Below are 22,320 nucleotides of genomic sequence, written 5' to 3' on the forward strand. Positions count from 1 at the left end.
TAAAACATATATATTTAAAAGCAAATCTAATATATTTATATTCTTTATATTTCTTAATATTCTTAGTATCCTTTGATTATAGTTTTATTTAGGTAAGATCAGGAGCAGCATAGAACCTATGTTGGAGCTGTTTATTGTTGCCAACATACAGTATATATCCTGTCTGTCATTGGTTCACCCATGTACTCAATTTTATTAACCAGGAGTGCATAGCTGCTCTTTAAATAATTATACCAAGAGAACAAAGTCATATTTGGAATATAATTAAAATGATATTTTAGATAATTATGTTATACATAAATCATAAGATGAATGCATTGATTAGTACATAGCTGGAAATAAAGAAACATTCACCATGACTATATTTGAGTAAAGTATACATTTATTTAGGGAAAATGTGGTAAATATAGGGATGAGGAGAGAGGGAGGGGAGTGGTATTCCTTTTCTGAGAATCTTCAATCTGTAAAACATTAAAAGAAACAAAACATAATTTATGTAAGAACTTACCTGATAAATTCATTTCTTTCATATTAACAAGAGTCCATGAGCTAGTGACGTATGGGATATACATTCCTACCAGGAGGGGCAAAGTTTCCCAAACCTCAAAATGCCTATAAATACACCCCTCACCACACCCACAGATCAGTTTAACGAATAGCCAAGAAGTGGGGTGATAAGAAAAAGTGCGAAGCATATAAAATAAGGAATTGGAATAATTGTGCTTTATACAAAAAAATCATAACCACCACAAAAAAGGGTGGGCCTCATGGACTCTTGTTAATATGAAAGAAATGAATTTATCAGGTAAGTTCTTACATAAATTATGTTTTCTTTCATGTAATTAACAAGAGTCCATGAGCTAGTGACGTATGGGATAATGACTACCCAAGATGTGGATCTTTCCACACAAGAGTCACTAGAGAGGGAGGGATAAAATAAAGACAGCCAATTCCTGCTGAAAATAATCCACACCCAAAATAAAGTTTAACAAAAAACATAAGCAGAAGATTCAAACTGAAACCGCTGCCTGAAGAACTTTTCTACCAAAAACTGCTTCAGAAGAAGAAAATACATCAAAATGGTAGAATTTAGTAAAAGTATGCAAAGAAGACCAAGTTGCTGCTTTGCAGATCTGGTCAACCGAAGCTTCATTCCTAAACGCCCAGGAAGTAGATACTGACCTAGTAGAATGAGCTGTAATTCTTTGAGGCGGAGTTTTACCCGACTCAACATAGGCAAGATGAATTAAAGATTTCAACCAAGATGCCAAAGAAATTGCAGAAGCTTTCTGGCCTTTCCTAGAACCGGAAAAGATAACAAATAGACTAGAAGTCTTACGGAAAGATTTCGTAGCTTCAACATAATATTTCAAAGCTCTAACAACATCCAAAGAATGCAATGATTTCTCCTTAGAATTCTTAGGATTAGGACATAATGAAGGAACCACAATTTCTCTACTAATGTTGTTGGAATTCACAACTTTAGGTAAAAATTCAAAAGAAGTTCGCAACACCGCCTTATCCTGATGAAAAATCAGAAAAGGAGACTCACACGAAAGAGCAGATAATTCAGAAACTCTTCTAGCAGAAGAGATGGCCAAAAGGAACAAAACTTTCCAAGAAAGTAATTTAATGTCCAATAAATGCATAGGTTCAAACGGAGGAGCTTGAAGAGCTCCCAGAACCAAATTCAAACTCCAAGGAGGAGAAATTGACTTAATGACAGGTTTTATACGAACCAAAGCTTGTACAAAACAATGAATATCAGGAAGAATAGCAATCTTTCTGTGAAAAAGAACAGAAAGAGCAGAGATTTGTCCTTTCAAAGAACTTGCGGACAAACCCTTATCCAAACCATCCTGAAGAAATTGTAAAATTCTCGGTATTCTAAAAGAATGCCAAGAAAAATGATGAGAAAGACACCATGAAATATAAGTCTTCCAGACTCTATAATATATCTCTCGAGATACAGATTTACGAGCCTGTAACATAGTATTAATCACGGAGTCAGAGAAACCTCTATGACCAAGAATCAAGCGTTCAATCTCCATACCTTTAAATTTAAGGATTTCAGATCCGGATGGAAAAAAGGACCTTGTGACAGAAGGTCTGGTCTTAACGGAAGAGTCCATGGCTGGCAAGATGCCATCCGGACAAGATCCGCATACCAAAACCTGTGAGGCCATGCCGGAGCTATTAGCAGAACAAACGAGCATTCCCTCAGAATCTTGGAGATTACTCTTGGAAGAAGAACTAGAGGCGGAAAGATATAGGCAGGATGATACTTCCAAGGAAGTGATAATGCATCCACTGCCTCCGCCTGAGGATCCCGGGATCTGGACAGATACCTGGGAAGTTTCTTGTTTAGATGAGAGGCCATCAGATCTATCTCTGGGAGCCCCCACAATTGAACAATCTGAAGAAATACCTCTGGGTGAAGAGACCATTCGCCCGGATGCAACGTTTGGCGACTGAGATAATCCGCTTCCCAATTGTCTACACCTGGGATATGAACCGCAGAGATTAGACAGGAGCTGGATTCCGCCCAAACCAAAATTCGAGATACTTCTTTCATAGCCAGAGGACTGTGAGTCCCTCCTTGATGATTGATGTATGCCACAGTTGTGACATTGTCTGTCTGAAAACAAATGAACGATTCTCTCTTCAGAAGAGGCCAAAACTGAAGAGCTCTGAAAATTGCACGGAGTTCCAAAATATTGATCGGTAATCTCACCTCCTGAGATTCCCAAACTCCTTGTGCCGTCAGAGATCCCCACACAGCTCCCCAACCTGTGAGACTTGCATCTGTTGAAATTACAGTCCAGGTCGGAAGAACAAAAGAAGCCCCCTGAATTAAACGATAGTGATTTGTCCACCACGTTAGAGAGTGTCGAACAATCGGTTTTAAAGATATTAATTGAGATATCTTCGTGTAATCCCTGCACCATTGGTTCAGCATACAGAGCTGAAGAGGTCGCATGTGAAAACGAGCAAAGGGGATCGCGTCCGATGCAGCAGTCATAAGACCTAGAATTTCCATGCATAAGGCTACCGAAGGGAATGATTGTGACTGAAGGTTTCGACAAGCTGATATCAATTTTAGACGTCTCTTGTCTGTTAAAGACAGAGTCATGGACACTGAATCTATCTGGAAACCCAGAAAGGTTACCCTTGTTTGAGGAATCAAAGAACTTTTTGGTAAATTGATCCTCCAACCATGATCTTGAAGAAACAACACAAGTCGATTCGTATGAGACTCTGCTAAATGTAAAGACGGAGCAAGTACCAAGATATCGTCCAAATAAGGAAATACCACAATACCCTGTTCTCTGATTACAGACAGAAGGGCACCGAGAATCTTTGTGAAAATTCTTGGAGCTGTAGCAAGGCCAAACGGTAGAGCCACAAATTGGTAATGCTTGTCTAGAAAAGAGAATCTCAGGAACTGATAATGATCTGGATGAATCGGAATATGCAGATATGCATCCTGTAAATCTATTGTGGACATATAATTCCCTTGCTGAACAAAAGGCAATATAGTCCTTACAGTTACCATCTTGAACGTTGGTATCCTTACATAACGATTCAATAATTTTAGATCCAGAACTGGTCTGAAGGAATTCTCCTTCTTTGGTACAATGAAGAGATTTGAATAAAACCCCATCCCCTGTTCCGGAACTGGAACTGACATAATTACTCCAGCCAACTCTAGATCTGAAACACAATTCAGAAATGCTTGAGCTTTCACTGGATTTACTGGGACATGGGAAAGAAAAAATCTCTTTGCAGGAGGTCTCATCTTGAAACCAATTCTGTACCCTTCTGAAACAATGTTCTGAATCCAAAGATTGTGAACAGATTTGATCCAAATTTCTTTGAAAAAACGTAACCTGCCCCCTACCAGCTGAACTGGAATGAGGGCCGTACCTTCATGTGAACTTAGAAGCAGGCTTTGCCTTTCTAGCAGGCTTGGATTTATTCCAGACTGGAGATGGTTTCCAAACTGAAACTGCTCCTGAGGACGAAGGATCAGGCTTTTGTTCTTTGTTGAAACGAAAGGAACGAAAACGATTGTTAGCCCTGTTTTTACCTTTAGACTTTTTATCCTGTGGTAAAAAAGTTCCTTTCCCACCAGTAACAGTTGAAATAATAGAATCCAACTGAGAACCAAATAATTTGTTTCCCTGGAAAGAAATGGAAAGTAGAGTTGATTTAGAAGCCATATCAGCATTCCAAGTCTTAAGCCATAAAGCTCTTCTGGCTAAGATAGCCAGAGACATAAATCTAACATCAACTCTAATAATATCAAAAATGGCATCACAAATGAAATTATTAGCATGCTGGAGAAGAATAATAATATCATGAGAATCACGATTTGTTACTTGTTGAGCTAGAGTTTCCAACCAAAAAGTTGAAGCTGCAGCAACATCAGCCAATGATATAGCAGGTCTAAGAAGATTACCTGAACATAGATAAGCTTTTCTTAGAAAAGATTCAATTTTTCTATCTAAAGGATCCTTAAACGAGGTACCATCTGACGTAGGAATGGTAGTACGTTTAGCAAGGGTAGAAATAGCCCCATCAACTTTAGGGATTTTGTCCCAAAATTCTAACCTGTCAGGCGGAACAGGATATAATTGCTTAAAACGTTTAGAAGGAGTAAATGAATTACCCAAATTATCCCATTCCTTAGCAATTACTGCAGAAATAGCATTAGGAACAGGAAAGACTTCTGGAATAACCGCAGGAGCTTTAAAAACCTTATCTAAACGTATAGAATTAGTATCAAGAGGACTAGAATCCTCTATTTCTAAAGCAATTAGTACTTCTTTAAGTAAAGAGCGAATAAATTCCATCTTAAATAAATATGAAGATTTATCAGCATCAATCTCTGAGACAGAATCCTCTGAACCAGAAGAGTCCAAAGAATCAGAATGATGGTGTTCATTTAAAAATTCATCTGTAGAGAGAGAAATTTTAAAAGACTTTTTACGTTTACTAGAAGGAGAAATAACAGACAAAGCCTTCTTTATGGATTCAGAAACAAAATCTCTTATGTTATCAGGAACATTCTGCACCTTAGATGTTGAGGGAACTGCAACAGGCAATGGTACATCACTAAAGGAAATATTATCTGCATTAACAAGTTTGTCATGACATTTAAAACAAACAACAGCTGGAGGAATAGCTACCAAAAGTTTACAGCAGATACACTTAGCTTTGGTAGATCCAGCAGGCAGAGGTTTTCCTGTAGTATCTTCTGGCTCAGATGCAACGTGAGACATCTTGCAATATGTAAGAGAAAAAACAACATATAAAGCAAAATAGATCAAATTCCTTATAAGACAGTTTCAGGAATGGGAAAAAAATGCCAAACATCAAGCTTCTAGCAACCAGAAGCAAATGAAAAATGAGACTGAAATAATGTGGAGACAAAAGCGACGCCCATATTATTTGGCGCCAAAAAAGACGCCCACATTATTTGGCGCCTAAATGCTTTTTGCGCCAAAAATGACGCAACATCCGGAACGCCGACATTTTTGGCGCAAAATAACGTCAAAAATGACGCAACTTCCGGCGACACGTATGACGCCGGAAACGGAAATGAATTTTTGCGCCAAAAAAGTCAGCGCCAAGAATGACGCAATAAAATGAAGCATTTTCAGCCCCCGCGAGCCTAACAGCCCACAGGGAAAAAAGTCAAATTTTTGAGGTAAGAAAAAATATGATAATTAAAGCATAATCCCAAATATGAAACTGACTGTCTGGAAATAAGGAAAGTTGAACATTCTGAGTCAAGGCAAATAAATGTTTGAATACATATATTTAGAACTTTATAAATAAAGTGCCCAACCATAGCTTAGAGTGTCACAGAAAATAAGACTTACTTACCCCAGGACACTCATCTACATGTTTGTAGAAAGCCAAACCAGTACTGAAACGAGAATCAGTAGAGGAAATGGTAAATATAAGAGTATATCGTCGATCTGAAAAGGGAGGTAAGAGATGAATCTCTACGACCGATAACAGAGAACCTTATGAAATAGACCCCGTAGAAGGAGATCACTGCATTCAATAGGCAATACTCTCCTCACATCCCTCTGACATTCACTGCACGCTGAGAGGAAAACCGGGCTCCAACTTGCTGCGGAGCGCATATCAACGTAGAATCTAGCACAAACTTACTTCACCACCTCCCTTGGAGGCAAAGTTTGTAAAAACTGATCTGTGGGTGTGGTGAGGGGTGTATTTATAGGCATTTTGAGGTTTGGGAAACTTTGCCCCTCCTGGTAGGAATGTATATCCCATACGTCACTAGCTCATGGACTCTTGTTAATTACATGAAAGAAATGTGTATTATTAAAAAACATAATCATAAATAACTAAAAGGTCTCATTACAATACTATAAAAATACCTGAAAAGAATTCTTGAATAGTTGCAGATCTCTCCAAATGGGCATTGAGGGGTTGGGGATGATTAATTACATCAGGCTCAAAGATTTCACCTGGGGGCTGTGGTGTTGGAAGTAAGTCGTTCAACATCCCATGCTCCTGTGCCATGTTGTGTAGACAGCAACATGCCACTATGATTTTAATAGCTTTTTCCGGACTGAATTGGAGATCCCCCCCTGATCTGTCCAGGCAGCGAAAGCGCATTTTTAGAACACCAAACAGTCGTTCTATTATAGCACGTGTTCGGATATGTGCTTCATTATATCTGTATTAAAAGAACAAGAAATATGATTATAATATATAATGTGAAGACAAATCAAATACTAATGAGCTAACTACATTCCTGGTTTGATCTTATAAATCTTTAAACCATTTTATATATATATAAATATATTTATATTGAAGCAGAGAGATTTATAAATGCTTCACTGATAATAGATGATTTGTATTTTGACTGTCCCTTTAAAGGCACTCAGTACAACATTGTTATGTCTGTGATAGTGATATATACACACACACACAAGATAATCAAGCAACAAATGTATGTGCACAAACACAGATATATAGCTTAATAAAGGGGCAGGAGCCCCGAAACGTTGCTCAATAAAGGTGCTGTTGCTCCACATAGAGTGCTACCTGTGTGTTCTATTTCATTACATTTACTGGGACTTTGGAAAAGGAGGTCCTCCAGGTTTGCACCTACATTCACCCAAGAGTGATTTAAAGGGACATTCCTATGAAGTGTGTACTGGTCCTACTTTTCTACAGATTATAGTGAGCATTTTGCAAGGCACAATCAATATTTCTGACACACATGAGCAGAAAATAAATATATATTTTACCTTAATTCAGCAGGCCCAACAACCTGGTTCTCTTTCAATGGTGTCCAAATCCATTTTTTAAGAGGATATGCAGAATCTGCTAAAATATGAATGCATAGATATACAGTATATATATATATAGATATAGATATAGATAGATAGATAAACACACATCTTTCCATAAAGCAATGTATGACATAAAATAATGTTATGCATATGTCTTACTATGACATAGTTAATATATATCTTTTAAATGATTAACAATTTATTTATTTAATCAATTTCACCCCCTTAGACACATACATAAAGGATTATAAAGCAATGAAACAATAAAATGTCAAAATATTGAACACATGAAGGCATCATAATATATACATAAACACTTACCGAGGAGATGTCCTTCAGGCATTTGATTTGTCTCAAACAATCTCCACACACCAGAATTCCTGAGGATGTAGGCATCATGGCTACTTCCTGGGAACCCTGCCACAACATTTAATATGCGCATGTTTGCATCACATATAATCTGCACATTTAAGGAGTGGAAGTGTTTCCTATTTCTAAATATTATCTCCCTGCGCACAGGGGGTCTTAGGGCAATATGAGTGCAGTCAATGGCCCCAAGGACATTGGGTATGCCACCTAAAAGAAAAAAGTCCCTCTTAACATCACGCCAACCTCTGGGTGATGTGGGGAAAAAAATAAATTTTCTGCAATTATCATAAAGTCCATCAATAACTTTTGAAAGATGCTTAGAAAGAGTGGACTTATGCACCCCAGTTACAATGCCCCCTGTCACCTGAAAGGATCCAGAAGCCAAAAAATGAAGTGCCCCTAGTAGTTTGGTCATTCCAGGGACAGCCCTGCTTGAATAGCCCTGGCTTTCCAGCCTATCTTGCAACAGGGCATATAACTGATATATTTTCTCCCTGTTGAGCCTGAAACTTTCAAACACCTGCTGCTCATTCAGGGTTTCTATATCCAGCCTCACTCTGGGGATGTCAGGCCTACGCTGTCTAACTTCAGCATTGTCAGCTTCTCTCTCACCCTGCATTTTGAAATATCTGTTCTGAGGTTAGGCTAGGTGTGGTCTTTTTTTTATAGCTGTGTGTTGCTTGTTAACATATGTGAAACTGGTGATTGCAATGAATAACATGGGGGGGAGGGCTTATCTTCATCTCATCTAATCCTTAATTTAATGAACAGTTTGAAAGTATATACTTACTCATGACTTTTATTTTTGATATGAACTATAATTTCAAAATATATGTAGTTACATATCGGAAATTCAAAGACACTGAATGTAATTATTATATTTTTCAATTTAAATATATCAGCCTTTATCATAACAGTTAAAAGTAATTATTAAAATTATATGATTTATATAGGTCAAATATATATATACAATTATCATACATATATACATGTAGGAGAAGATTATTATTAGATAAAATTATATTTCTATATGTAATTTTTTTTTGATTTTCAATTTCAATGAGAAACAGGCCTCAAAAAGCTCTTTTTTCCTCCTTTACACCTAGTTGAGCTGGGGGTAATATGTCTCAATGTATCGACAGCCTCCGACAGTGTATTAACGGTTAGCGCTTTCAATGGAAACCTGGTATAATTTATCGATTAACGGCTTATATTACTTTCTATGGGACGCGAAAATCTTTTCGGCAGCCGAAGTCCGGAAGCCGATATTAAGGTATAACGCGCCATTGGAAACAGTCGTTAAACGCTATTGCTTTCGACAGCATATTTAACGGTTTGCGAGTGCACGCAAACTGAATTACGACTCAATGGAAGCGAGGCCTTAGACGCACTATAAGTACTTGGCGTCGCTTGAGTGGGCGTTAAAGGTTGTGACACTTGGGGAGAATTATGTGGCATAACCTGATTTTCTTCAGACTGAGAATCATCCTTAGACATACTTTTATCACCTAAAATATGTTCTTTGCAAGGTAAGGCCCTTTCAGTACAAGAGGGACACAATGTAAGTGGGGGTTCCACCATGGCTTCTAAACACATAGAGCATTTACTTTCCTCAATGTCATACATGTTGAACAGGCTAGTAATAACCAGAAAAAGTCTTGAAAACACTTTTTTTATTGAAAAAAACACCAAGTTTGAAAAACGGTACTGCGCCTTTAAGAGTAAAAAAGCACACAATCTTTGCAAATCTGCTTCAAAATGCTATAACGTTCACAATTTTAGCATATATCCTTTTTATATTGTAGCCTAATATTGCACCACAAGTAAGGGATAAATTAACCCTCTAAGAAAAAAAAACACAATTTATGCTTACCTGATAAATTTATTTCTCTTGTGGTGTATCCAGTCCATGGATCATCCATTACTTGTGGGATATTCTCATTCCCAACAGGAAGTTGCAAGAGGACACCCACAGCAGAGCTGTTATATAGCTCCTCCCCTAACTGCCATATCCAGTCATTCGACCGAAAACACGCAGAGAAAGGAGAAACCATAGGGTGCAGTGGTGAATGTAGTTTAAATGAAAAAATGACCTGCCTTAAAATGACAGGGCGGGCCGTGGACTGGATACACCACAAGAGAAATACATTTATCAGGTAAGCATAAATTGTGTTTTCTCTTGTAAGGTGTATCCAGTCCACGGATCATCCATTACTTGTGGGATACCAATACCAAAGCTAAAGTACACGGATGAAGGGAGGGACAAGGCAGGTACTCAAATGGAAGGTACCACTGCCTGTAAAACCTTTCTCCCAAAAATAGCCTCCGAAGAAGCAAAAGTATCAAATTTGTAGAATTTTGAAAAAGTATGAAGCGAAGTCGCCGCCTTGCAAATCTGATCAACAGAAGCCTCATTTTTAAAGGCCCAAGTGGAAGCCACAGCTCTAGTAGAATGAGCTGTAATCCTTTCAGGAGGCTGCTGGCCAGCAGTCTCATAGGCTAAGCGGATTATGCTTCTAAGCCAAAAAGAAAGAGAGGTTGCCGAAGCCTTTTGACCTCTCCTCTGTCCAGAGTAGACAACAAACAAAGCAGATGTTTGACAAAAATCTTTAGTATCTTGTAAGTAAAACTTTAAAGCACGAACCACGTCCAGATTGTGTAATAGACGTTCCTTCTTTGAAGAAGGATTAGGACACAAGGATGGAACAACAATCTCTTGATTGATATTCTTGTTAGATACCACCTTAGGTAAAAACCCAGGTTTGGTATGCAGGACTACCTTATCCGTATGGAAGATCAGATAAGGAGAATCACATTGTAAAGCAGATAACTCGGAGACTCTACGAGCTGAGGAAATAGCTACCAAAAAAAGAACTTTCCAAGATAAAAGTTTGATATCTATGGAATGAAGAGGTTCAAACGGAACTCCTTGAAGAACCTTAAGAACCAAATTTAAGCTCCATGGGGGAGCAACAGGTTTAAACACAGGCTTGATTCTAACCAAAGCCTGACAAAATGCCTGAACGTCTGGAACATCTGCCAGATGCTTGTGCAAAAGAATAGACAGAGCAGAAATCTGTCCTTTTAAGGAACTAGCTGACAATCCTTTTTACAAACCATCTTGGAGAGAAGATAATATCCTGGGAATCCTGACCTTACTCCATGAGTAACCCTTGGATTCACACCAATAAAGATATTTATGCCATATCTTATGGTAAATTTTCCTGGTGACAGGCTTTCGTGCCTGTATTAAGGTATCAATGACTGACTCGGAGAAGCCACGCTTTGATAAAATCAAGCGTTCAATCTCCAGGCAGTCAGTCTCAGAGAAATTAGATTTGGATGATTGAAAGGACCCTGAAGTAGAAGGTCCTGTCTCAGAGGCAGAGTCCATGGTGGAAAGGATGACATGTCCACCAGATCTGCATACCAGGTCCTGCGTGGCCACGCAGGCGCTATCAAAAACACCATTGCTCTCTCCTGCTTGATCTTGGCAATCAGTCGAGGGAGCAGAAGAATCGGTGGAAACACATAAGCCAGGTTGAAAGACCAGGGTGCTGCTAGAGCATCTATCAGCGTCGCCTTCGAATCTCTGGACCTGGATCGGTAACAAGGAAGCTTGGCGTTCTGGCGAGATGCCATGAGATCCAGTTCTGGTTTGTCCCAACGATGAATCAATTGTGCAAACACCTCCGGATGGAGTTCCCACTCTCCCGGATGAAAAGTCTGACGACTTAGAAAATCCGCCTCCCAGTTCTCTACACCTGGGATATGGATAGCTGATAGGTGGCAAGAGTGAGTCTCTGCCCAGCGAATTATCTTTGAGACTTCTAACATCGCTAGGGAACTTCTTGTTCCCCCTTGATGGTTGATGTAAGCTACAGTCGTGATGTTGTCCGACTGAAATCTGATGTACCTCAGAGTTGCTAACTGAGGCCAAGCCTGAAGAGCATTGAATATCGCTCTCAGTTCCAGAATATTTATTGGAAGGAGTGTCTCCTCCTGAGTGCACGATCCCTGAGCCTTCAGGGAGTTCCAGACTGCACCCCAACCTAGAAGGCTGGCATCTGTTGTTACAATTGTCCAATCTGGCCTGCGAAAGGTCATACCTTTGGACAGATGGACCCGAGATAGCCACCAGAGAAGAGAATCCCTGGTATCTTGATCCAGATTTAGTAGAGGGGACAAATCTGTGTAATCCCCATTCCACTGACTGAGCATGCATAGTTGCAGCAGTCTGAGATGTAGGCGTGCAAACAGCACTATGTCCATTGCCGCTACCATTAAGCCGATTACTTCCATGCACTGAGCCACCGAAGGGCACGGAATGGAATGAAGAACACGGCAAGAATTTAGAAGCTTTGATAACCTGGACTCCGTCAGGTAAATTTTAATTTCTACAGAATCTATCAGAGTCCCTAGGAAGGAAACTCTTGTGAGTGGGGATAGAGAACGCTTTTCCTCGTTCACTTTCCACCCATGCGATCTCAGAAATGCCAGTACTACGTCCGTATGAGACTTGGCAATTTGGAAGTTTGACGCCTGTATCAGGATGTCGTCTAAATAAGGGACCACTGCTATGCCCTGCGGCCTTAGGACCGCCAGAAGCGACCCCAGAACCTTCGTAAAGATTCTTGGGACTGTAGCTAATCCAAAGGGAAGAGCTACAAACTGGTAATGCCTGTCTAGAAAGGCAAACCTGAGAAACCGATGATGATCTTTGTGTATCGGAATGTGAAGATAAGCATCCTTTAAATCCACTGTAGTCATATATTGACCCTCCTAGATCATAGGTAGGATGGTACGAATAGTTTCCATCTTGAATGATGGAACTCTGAGGAATTTGTTTAAGATCTTTAGATCCAAAATTGGTCTGAAGGTTCCCTCTTTTTTGGGAACCACAAACAGATTTGAGTAAAAACCCTGTCCCTGTTCCTCCTTTGGAACTGGATGGATCACTCCCATAACTAGGAGGTCTCGTAAACAGTGTAAGATTGCCTCTCTCTTTATCTGGTTTGCAGATAATTGTGAAAGGTGAAATCTCCCTTTTGGGGGGGAAGCTTTGAAGTCCAGAATATATCCCTGAGATATAATTTCCAACGCCCAGGGATCATGGACATCTCTTGCCCATGCCTGGGCGAAGAGTGAAAGTCTGCCCCCTACTATATCCGTTACCGGATAGGGGGCCGTTCCTTCATTCTGTCTTAGAGGCAGCAGCAGGCTTTTTGGCCTGCTTACCTTTGTTCCAGTCTTGGACTGAGCAAAAGTTCCCTCTTGTTTTGCATTAGAGGAAGTTGATGCCGCACCTGCCTTGAAGTTTCGAAAGGCACGAAAATTAGACTGTTTGGCCCTTGATTTGGACCTGTCCTGAGGAAGGGCATGACCTTTTCCTCCAGTGATATCAGCAATAATCTCCTTCAAACCAGGCCCGAATAGGGTCTGCCCCTTGAAGGGAAAGTTAAGTAGCTTAGATTTTGAAGTCACGTCAGCTGACCATGATTTAAGCCATAGCGCTCTGCGCGCCTGGATAGGAAAACCAGAATTCGTAGCCGTTAGTTTAGTCAAATGAACAATGGCATTAGAAACAAAATAATTGGCTAGCTTAAGTGCTCTAAGCTTGCCAAGTATGTCATCCAATGGAGTCGCTACCTGTAAAGCCTCTTCCAGAGACTCAAACCAGAACGCCGCAGCAGCAGTGACAGGAGCAATGCATGCAAGGGGCTGTAGGATAAAACCTTGTTGAATAAACATTTTCTTAAGGTAACCTTCTAATTTCTTATCCATTGGATCTAAAAAAGCACAACTGTCCTCGACAGGGATAGTAGTACGCTTTGCTAGAGTAGAAACTGCTCCCTCCACCTTAGAGACTGTCTGCCATAAGTCCCGTGTAGTGGCGTCTATTGGAAACATATTTCTAAAAATAGGAGGGGGAGAGAACGGCACACCTGGTATATCCCATTCCTTATTAATAATTTCTGTAAACCTTTTAGGTATTGGAAAAACATCAGTACACACCGGCACTGCATAGTATTTATCCAGTCTACACAATTTCTCTGGCACTGCAATTGTATCACAGTCATTCAGAGCAGCTAAAACCTCCCTGAGCAACACGTGGAGGTGTTCAAGCTTAAATTTAAATGTAGAAATATCAGAATCAGGCATCTTTCCTGAGTCAGAAACATCACCCACAGACTGAAGCTCTCCTTCCTCAGCTTCTGCATATTGTGAGGCAGTATCAGACATGGTTCTTAAAGCGTCAGTATGCTCTGCATTTCATCTAACCCCAGAGCTATCTCGCTTACCTCTAAATTCAGGTAGTCTGGCTAATACTGCTGACAGTGTATTATCCATGACTGCCGCCATGTCTTGTAAAGTAATCGCTATGGGCGCCCTAGATGTACTTGGCGCCATTTGAGCGTGAGTCCCTTGAGCGGGAGTCAAAGGGCCTGACACGTGGGGAGAGTTAGTCGGCATAACTTCCCCCTCGTCAGATTCCTCTGGTGATAAATTTTTAAAGACAAAATATGATCTTTATCTTAAAGTGAAATCAGTACATTTGGTACACATTCTAAGAGGGGGTTCCACCATGGCTTTTAAACATAATGAACAAAGAGTTTCCTCTATGTCAGACATGTTTGTACAGACTAGCAATGAGACTAGCAAGCTTGGAAAACACTTTAAATCAAGTTAACAAGCAAATATAAAAAACGGTACTGTGCCTTTAAGAGAAATAAATTTTGTCAAAATTTGAAAAACAGTGAAAAAAGGCAGTAAATCAAACGAAATTTTTACAGTGTATGTAATAAGCTAACAGAGCATTGCACCCACTTGCAAATGGATGATTAACCCCTTAGTTCGAAAAACGGATCAAAAAAACGATATAGACGTTTTTTAACAGTCACAACAAACTGCCACAGCTCTGCTGTGGCCCTACCTTCCCCAATAAACGACTTTGGAAAGTCTGTAATTTTAACTGCGCAAAAAAGCGCTAAAATAGGCCCCTCCCACTCATACTACAACAGTGGAAAGCCTCAGGAAACTGTTTCTAGGCAAAATTTAAACCAGCCATGTGGAAAAAACTAGGCCCCAATAAAGTTTTATCACCAAAGCATATATAAAAACGATTAAACATGCCAGCAAACGTTTTATATTGCAATTTTATAAGGGTATTACCCCTGAGAGTAAGCATGATACCAGTCGCTATTAAATGTCTTAACTTACATTAATCCGGTATCAGCAGCATTTTCTAGCATTTTCCATTTCTAGAAAAAATTGTAACTGCACATACCTCATAGCAGAGTAACCTGCACGCCATTCTCCCGTTGAAGTTACCTCTCTCCTCAGACATATGTGAGAACAGCAATGGATCTTAGTTACAACCTGCTAAGATCATAGAAAACTCAGGCAGATTCTTCTTCTATTTACTGCCTGGGATAAAATAGTACAACTCCGGTACCATTTAAAATAACAAACTTTTGATTGAAGAAAATAAACTATTTTTCCCCACTCTCTCTTACTACCTACATGCGTGTTGAGAGTTGCAAGAGAATGACTGGATATGGCAGTTAGGGGAGGAGCTATATAACAGCTCTGCTGTGGGTGTCCTCTTGCAACTTCCTGTTGGGAATGAGAATATCCCACAAGTAATGGATGATCCGTGGACTGGATACACCTTACAAGAGAAACGTTATTCCCAAAACATTATGAAGAACAACTTAACAACCCCCTGGCACCTCGCCACAGCTCTGCTGTGGCGCCTACCTGCCCTCAAGGGTCCGACAAGTCTCACTATGACTCCGGTAGCCTATCTCTCTAGTTTGGGCCCAACCGAAGCTGAAGTTTGCTGCTTTCTGTGAAGATCAACTGCGCATCTGAGGCGTGTAAATTAGGACCCACCCATCATATGCGATGTACTCTCAGCCTCAAAAAACCTGCAATGAAGCGGTATAGTAACTAGCCATGTGGGTCTAAGTATCGTAAATGTACAATAAGCCAAGTGAAACCCCCAGCACAATACCCAGCACCAGTGATTATAAAACCGTTTGTGTCAATAAAAACGTTATGCTGCCCCAGTGTTTAACCTTGCAGCCATCATTATCTTACTACATTTAGCCCATAAATGATTCACACACAGGTCTCCAGTAATACCCCTTCTATCTATAGGTTTACTGCTTACCCCTTCCCTCATGGGAACTATGCCAGCCTGTTCTGAAATATCACAGTCTCTTCAGAAGTAAATGACTGAACATACCTCAATGCTTGTAGCATGAAAACGTTCCCCACACTGAAGCTTCCGTAGTACTCCTCAGCCATTCTGTGGGAACTCATCTGGATCTTAGTGACAACTGCTAAGATCATCAACCTCCAGGCAAAAATCTTCTTCCATATGCTGCCTGATGAAAAATAGTACTCACCGGTACCATTTAAAACAAAAAAATCTTGATTGAAGAAAATAAAAACTATCATTTTAACACCTCTTTCACTTTACCTCTTCCTATTACTAGTATAGGCAAAGAGAATGACTAGGGGTGGAGAGAAGGGAGGAGCTATATATACAGCTCTGCTGTGGTGCTGTTTGCCACTTCCTGTTAGCAGGAGGATAATATCCAACAAGTAAGGATGAATCCGTGGACTCGTCATATCTAGTAGAAGAAATTATGTTTTCTTTCATGTAATTGGCAAGAGTCCATGAGCTAGTGCCGTATGGGATAGCAAATACCCAAGATGTGGAACTCCACTCAAGAGTCACTAGAGAGGGAGGGATAAAAATAAAGACAGCCAAAAATTAATCCACAACCCAAATCATAAGTTTTAATCTTATAAAGAAAAAGAAAATAACTGAAATTATAAGCAGAAGAATCAAACTGAAACAGCTACCTGAAGAACTTTTCTACTAAAAACTGCTTCTGAAGAAGAAAAAACATCAAAATGGTAGAATTTAGTAAATGTATGCAAAGAAGACCAAGTTGCTGCTTTGCAAATCTGATCAACTAAAGCTTCATTCTTAAAAGCCCAGGAAGTAGAAACAGACCTAGTAGAATGAACCGTAATCCTCTGAGGTGGAGATTTACCCGACTCCAAATAAGCGTGATGAATCAAAAGCTTTAACCATGAAGCCAAGGAAACAGCAGAAGCCATTTGACCTTTCCTAGAACCAGAAAAGATAACAAATAGACTAGTCTTCCTGAAATCTTTACTAGCTTCAACATAGTATTTCAAAGCTCTCACCACATCTGAAGAATGTAAGGATCTCTCCAAAGAATTCTTAGGATTAGGACACAAGGAAGGGACAACAATTTCTCTACTAATATTGTTGGAATTCACAACTTTAGGTAGGAATTTAAATGAAGTCTGCAAAACCGCCTTATCCTGATGAAAAATCAGAAAAGGAGACTCACAAGAAAGAGCAGATAATTCAGAAACTCTTCTAGCAGAAGAGATGGCCAAAAGAAACAACACTTTCCAAGAAAGCAATTTAATGTCCAAAGAATGCATAGGCTCAAACTGAGGAGCCTGTAAAGCCTTTAAAACCAAATTAAGACTCCAGGGAGGAGAGATTGATTTAATGACAGGCTTGATACGGACCAACGCCTGTACAAAACAATGAATATCAGGAAGTTTAGCAATTTTTCTGTGGAATAAGACAGAAAGAGCGGAAATTTGTCCTTTCAAAGAACTTGCAGACAAACCCTTATCCAAACCATCCTGAAGAAACTGTAAAATTCTAGGAATTCTAAAAGAATGCCAAGTGAATTTATGAGAAGAACACCATGAAATGTAGGTCTTCCAAACTCGATAATAAATCTTTCTAGAAACATAGTTTAGTCTATGACTAAGCACTAAGCGTTCAATTTCCATACCTTCAAATTTAATGATTTGAGATCCTGATGGAAAAACGAACCTTGAGATAGAAGGTCTGGTCTTAACGGAAGTGGCCAAGGTTGGCAACTGGACATCCGAACAAGATCCACATACCAAAACCTGTGTGGCCATGCTGGAGCCACCAGCAGCACAAACGATTGCTCCATGATGATTTTGGAAATCACTCTTGGGAGAAGAACTAGAGGCGGAAAAATATAGGCAGGTTGATAACTCCAAGGAAGTGTCAATGCATCCACTGCCTCTGCCTGAGGATCCCTGCACCTGGACAGGTACCTGGGATGTTTCTTGTTTAGATGAGATGCCATCAGATCTATTTCTGGAAGACCCCACATCTGAACAATTTGAAAAAACACATCTGGGTGAAGAGAGCACTCTCCCGGATGTAAAGTCTGACGACTGAGATAATCCGCTTCCCAATTGTCTATACCTGGAATATGGACCGCAGAAATTAAACAGGAGCTGGATTCTGCCCAGGCAAGTATCTGACATACTTCTTTAATAGCTTGGGGACTTTGAGTCCCACCCTGATGATTGACATATGCCACAGTTGTGATATTGTCTGTCTGAAAACAAATGAACGGTTCTCTCTTCAAGAGAGGCCAAATCTGAAGAGCCCTGGAAATATCAAAATATTGATTGGTAATCTCGGCTCTTGAGATTTCCAAACCCCTTGTGCTGTCAGAGATCCCCAGACAGCTCCCCAACCTGAAAGACTCGCATCTGTTGTGATCACGGTCCAAGTTGGACGAACAAAAGAGGCCCCTGGAACTATACGATGGTAATCTAACCACCAAGTCAGAGATAGTCGAACATTGGGATTTAAGGATATTAATTGTGATATCCTTGTATAATCTGTTTAGAGAATCAGCGAAGAACTGATGAAAGGGTACAAATATAGCACTCGTGAATGTTTAGAAAAATGGTTTGGGGAATAAACTAAAAACAGAATTTATGTAAGAACTTACCTGATAAATTCATTTCTTTCATATTAGCAAGAGTCCATGAGCTAGTGACGTATGGGATATACATTCCTACCAGGAGGGGCAAAGTTTCCCAAACCTCAAAATGCCTATAAATACAACCCTCACCACACCCACAATTCAGTTTAACAAATAGCCAAGAAGTGGGGTGATAAGAAAGGAGCGAAAGCATCAAAATAAGGAATTGGAATAATTGTGCTTTATACAAAAAAATCATAACCACCACAAAAAAGGGTGGGCCTCATGGACTCTTGCTAATATGAAAGAAATGAATTTATCAGGTAAGTTCTTACATAAATTATGTTTTCTTTCATGTAATTAGCAAGAGTCCATGAGCTAGTGACGTATGGGATAATAAATACCCAAGATGTGGAACTTCCATGCAAGAGTCACTAGAGAGGGAGGGATAAAATAAAGACAGCCAATTCCGCTGAAAAATAATAATCCACAACCCAAAACAAAAGTTTTAATCTCAATAATGAAAAAAACTGAAATTATAAGCAGAAGAATCAAACTGAAACAGCTGCCTGAAGTACTTTTCTACCAAAAACTGAAATTGTAAAATTCTAGGAATTCTAAAAGAATGCCAAGAGAATTTATGAGAAGAACACCAAGAAATGTAAGTCTTCCAGACTCGATAATAAATCTTCCTAGAAACAGATTTCCGAGCCTGTAACATAGTATTAATTACTGAGTCAGAGAAACCTCTATGACTAAGAATCAAGCGTTCAATTTCCATACCTTCAAATTTAATGATTTGAGATCCTGATGGAACAAAGGGCCTTGAGACAGAAGGTCTGGTCTTAACGGAAGAGACCAAGGTTGGCAACTGGCCATCCGAATGAGATCCGCATACCAAAACCTGTGAGGCCATGCTGGAGCCACCAGCAGTACAAACGCACGTTCCATAAGAATTTTGGAAATCACTTTTGGAAGAAGAACTGAAGGCGGAAAGATATAGGCAGGATGATAATTCCAAGGAAGCGACAACGCGTCCACTGCCTCCGCCTGAGGATCCCCGGATCTGTACAGATACCTGGGAAGTTTCTTGTTTAGATGAGAGGCCATCAGATCTATTTCTGGAAGTCCCCAGATTTGAACAATCTGAAGAAATACCTCTGGGTGAAAGGACCATTCGCCCGGATGTAACGTCTGGCGACTGAGATAATCCGCTTCCCAATTGTCTACACCTGGGATGTGAACCGCAGAGATTAGACAGGAGCTGGATTCCGCCCATACAAGTATCCGAGATACTTCTTTCATAGCCTGAGGACTGTGAGTCCCACCTTGATGATTGACATATGCCACGGTTGTGACATTGTCTGTCTGAAAACAAATAAACGATTCTCTCTTTAGAAGAGGCCAGAACTGAAGAGCTCTGAAAATCGCACGGAGTTCCAAAATGTTGATTGGTAATCTCGCCTCCTGAGATTCCCAAACCCCCTGCTCTGTCAGAGATCCCCATACAGCTCCCCAACCTGACAGACTCGCATCTGTTGAGATCACAGTCCAGGTTGGATGAACAAAAGAAGCCCCTTGGACTAAACGATGGTGATCTATCCACCATGTCAGAGAGTGTCGTACATTGGGATTTAAGGATATTAATTGTGATATCTTTGTATAATCCCTGCACCACTGGTTCAGCATTCAAAGCTGAAGAGGTCGCATGCGAAAACGAGCAAAGGGGACCGCATCCGATGCAGCAGTCATGAGACCTAGAATTTCCATGCACAAAGCTACCGAAGGGAATGATTGAGACTGAAGGTTTCGACAGGCTGAAACCAATTTCAGACGTCTCTTTTCTGTTAGAGACAAGGTCATGGACACTGAATCTATTTGAAAACCCAAAAAGGTTACCTTTGTCTGAGGAATCAACAAACTCTTTGGTAAATTGATCCTCCAACCATGTCTTTGAAGAAACGACACAAGTTGATTCGTATGAGAGTCTGCAGAATGTGAAGACTGAGCAAGTACCAAGATATCGTCCAAATAAGGAAATACCGCAATACCCTGTTCTCTGATTACAGAGAGAAGGACACCGAGAACCTTTGAAAAGATCCTTGAAGCTGTTGCTAGGCCAAACGGAAGGGCCACAAACTGGTAATGCTTGTCTAGAAAAGAGAATCTCAGAAACTGATAATGAGCTGGATGAATTGGAATATGAAGGTATGCATCCTGTAAATCTATTGTGGACATATAATGCCCTTGCTGAACAAAAGGCAGAATAGTCCTTATAGTTACCATTTTGAATATTGGTATCCTTACATAACGATTCAATATTTTTAGATCCAGAACTGGTCTGAAGGAATTCTCCTTTTTTGGTACAATGAATAGATTTGAGTAAAACCCCAGACCCTGTTCCAGAACTGGAACTGGCATAATTACCCCAGCCAACTCTAGATCTGAAACACATTTCAGAAACGCCTGAGCCTTCACTGGGTTTATTGGAATGCGAGAGAGAAAAAATCTTCTCGCGGGCGGCCTTACCTTGAAACCTATTCTGTACCCTTGTGAAACAATGTTTTGAATCCAAAGACTGTGAATCGAATTGATCCAAATATTTTTGAAAAATCATAACCTGCCCCCTACCAGCTGTGCTGGAATGAGGGCCGCACCTTCATGTGGACTTGGGAGCTGGCTTTGACTTTCTAAAAGGCTTGGATTTATTCCAGACTGGAGAAGGTTTCCAAACGGAAACCATTCCTTTAGAGGAAGGGTCAGGCTTCTGTTCCTTATTCTGACGAAAGGAACGAAAACGATTAGCAGCCCTGTATTTACCTTTAGATTTTTTGTCCTGAGGCAAAAAGGTTCCTTTCCCCCCAGTAACAGTTGAAATAATAGAATCCAACTGAGAACCAAATAATTTATTACCTTGGAAAGAGAAAGCAAAGTTGACTTAAAAGTCATATCTGCATTCCAAGTTTTAAGCCATAAAGCTCTTCTAGCTAAAATAGCTAAAGACATATACATGACATCAATTCTAATGATATCAAAGATGGCATCACAAATAAAGTTATTAGCATGTTGAAGAAGTTTAACAATGCTATGAGTATTATGGTCTGACACTTGTTGTGCTAAAGCCTCCAACCAGAAAGTGGAAGCAGCAGCAACATCAGCCAAAGAAATAGCAGGTCTAAGAAGATTACCTGAACATAAATAAGCTCTCCTTAGAAAGGATTCCTTAAAGGAAGTACCATCCGCCGTAGGAATAGTAGTACGTTTAGCAAGAGTAGAGATAGCCCCATCAACTTTAGGGATTTTGTCCCAAAACTCTAGTCTATCAGATGGCACAGGGTACAATTTTTTAAACCTTTGAGAAGGAGTAAATGAAGTACCCAGATTATTCCATTCCCTAGAAATTACTTCAGAAATAGCATCAGGGACAGGAAAAATTTCTGGAATAACTGTATGAGGTTTGAAAACCGAATTTAAACGCTTAGTAGATTTAGTATCAAGAGGACTAGACTCCTCCATATCTAATGCGATTAACACCTCTTTAAGTAAAGAACGAATAAATTCCATTTTAAATAAATATGAAGATTTATCAGTGTCAATATCTGAGACAGAATCTTCTGAACCAGATAGATCCTCATAAGAAACAGACAAGTCAGAATGATGACGGTCACTTAAAAATTCATCTGAAATATGAGAAGTTTTAAAAGACCGTTTACGTTTACTGGAAGGAGGAATAACAGACAGAGCCTTCCTAATAGATTTAGAAACAAATTATTTTAAATTAACAGGAACAT

General features: G+C 39.9%; 1 protein-coding gene across 1 annotated transcript; it reads right to left on the bottom strand.

Moving 5' to 3' along the window:
- Window positions 1-247: 247 nt before the first annotated feature.
- On the bottom strand, window positions 248-8,606 carry LOC128648957 (putative nuclease HARBI1). Its single transcript, XM_053701952.1, has 4 exons — window positions 7,662-8,606; window positions 7,296-7,374; window positions 6,417-6,718; window positions 248-461 (listed from the first exon to the last, which is right to left on the bottom strand). The coding sequence occupies exons 1-4, from the start codon at window positions 8,326-8,328 to the stop codon at window positions 457-459; spliced, it is 1,053 nt and encodes a 350-aa protein (XP_053557927.1). The 5' UTR covers window positions 8,329-8,606; the 3' UTR covers window positions 248-456.
- Between the last annotated feature and the right edge of the window lie 13,714 nt (window positions 8,607-22,320).

This window comes from Bombina bombina, chromosome 2 (assembly GCF_027579735.1).
Source record: "Bombina bombina isolate aBomBom1 chromosome 2, aBomBom1.pri, whole genome shotgun sequence".
NCBI classification, from domain to species: Eukaryota; Metazoa; Chordata; class Amphibia; order Anura; family Bombinatoridae; genus Bombina; species Bombina bombina.

Coding starts and splice junctions, on each gene's coding strand:
- LOC128648957 (XM_053701952.1), bottom strand. CDS start 8,328: ATGCAGGGTGAGAGAGAAGCTGACAATGCTGAAGTTAGACAGCGTAGG. Junction 7,375..7,661: donor GCCTGAAGGACATCTCCTCG/GTAAGTGTTTAT, acceptor TTCATATTTTAG/CAGATTCTGCATATCCTCTT. Junction 6,719..7,295: donor GTTGGGCCTGCTGAATTAAG/GTAAAATATATA, acceptor CTTTTAATACAG/ATATAATGAAGCACATATCC.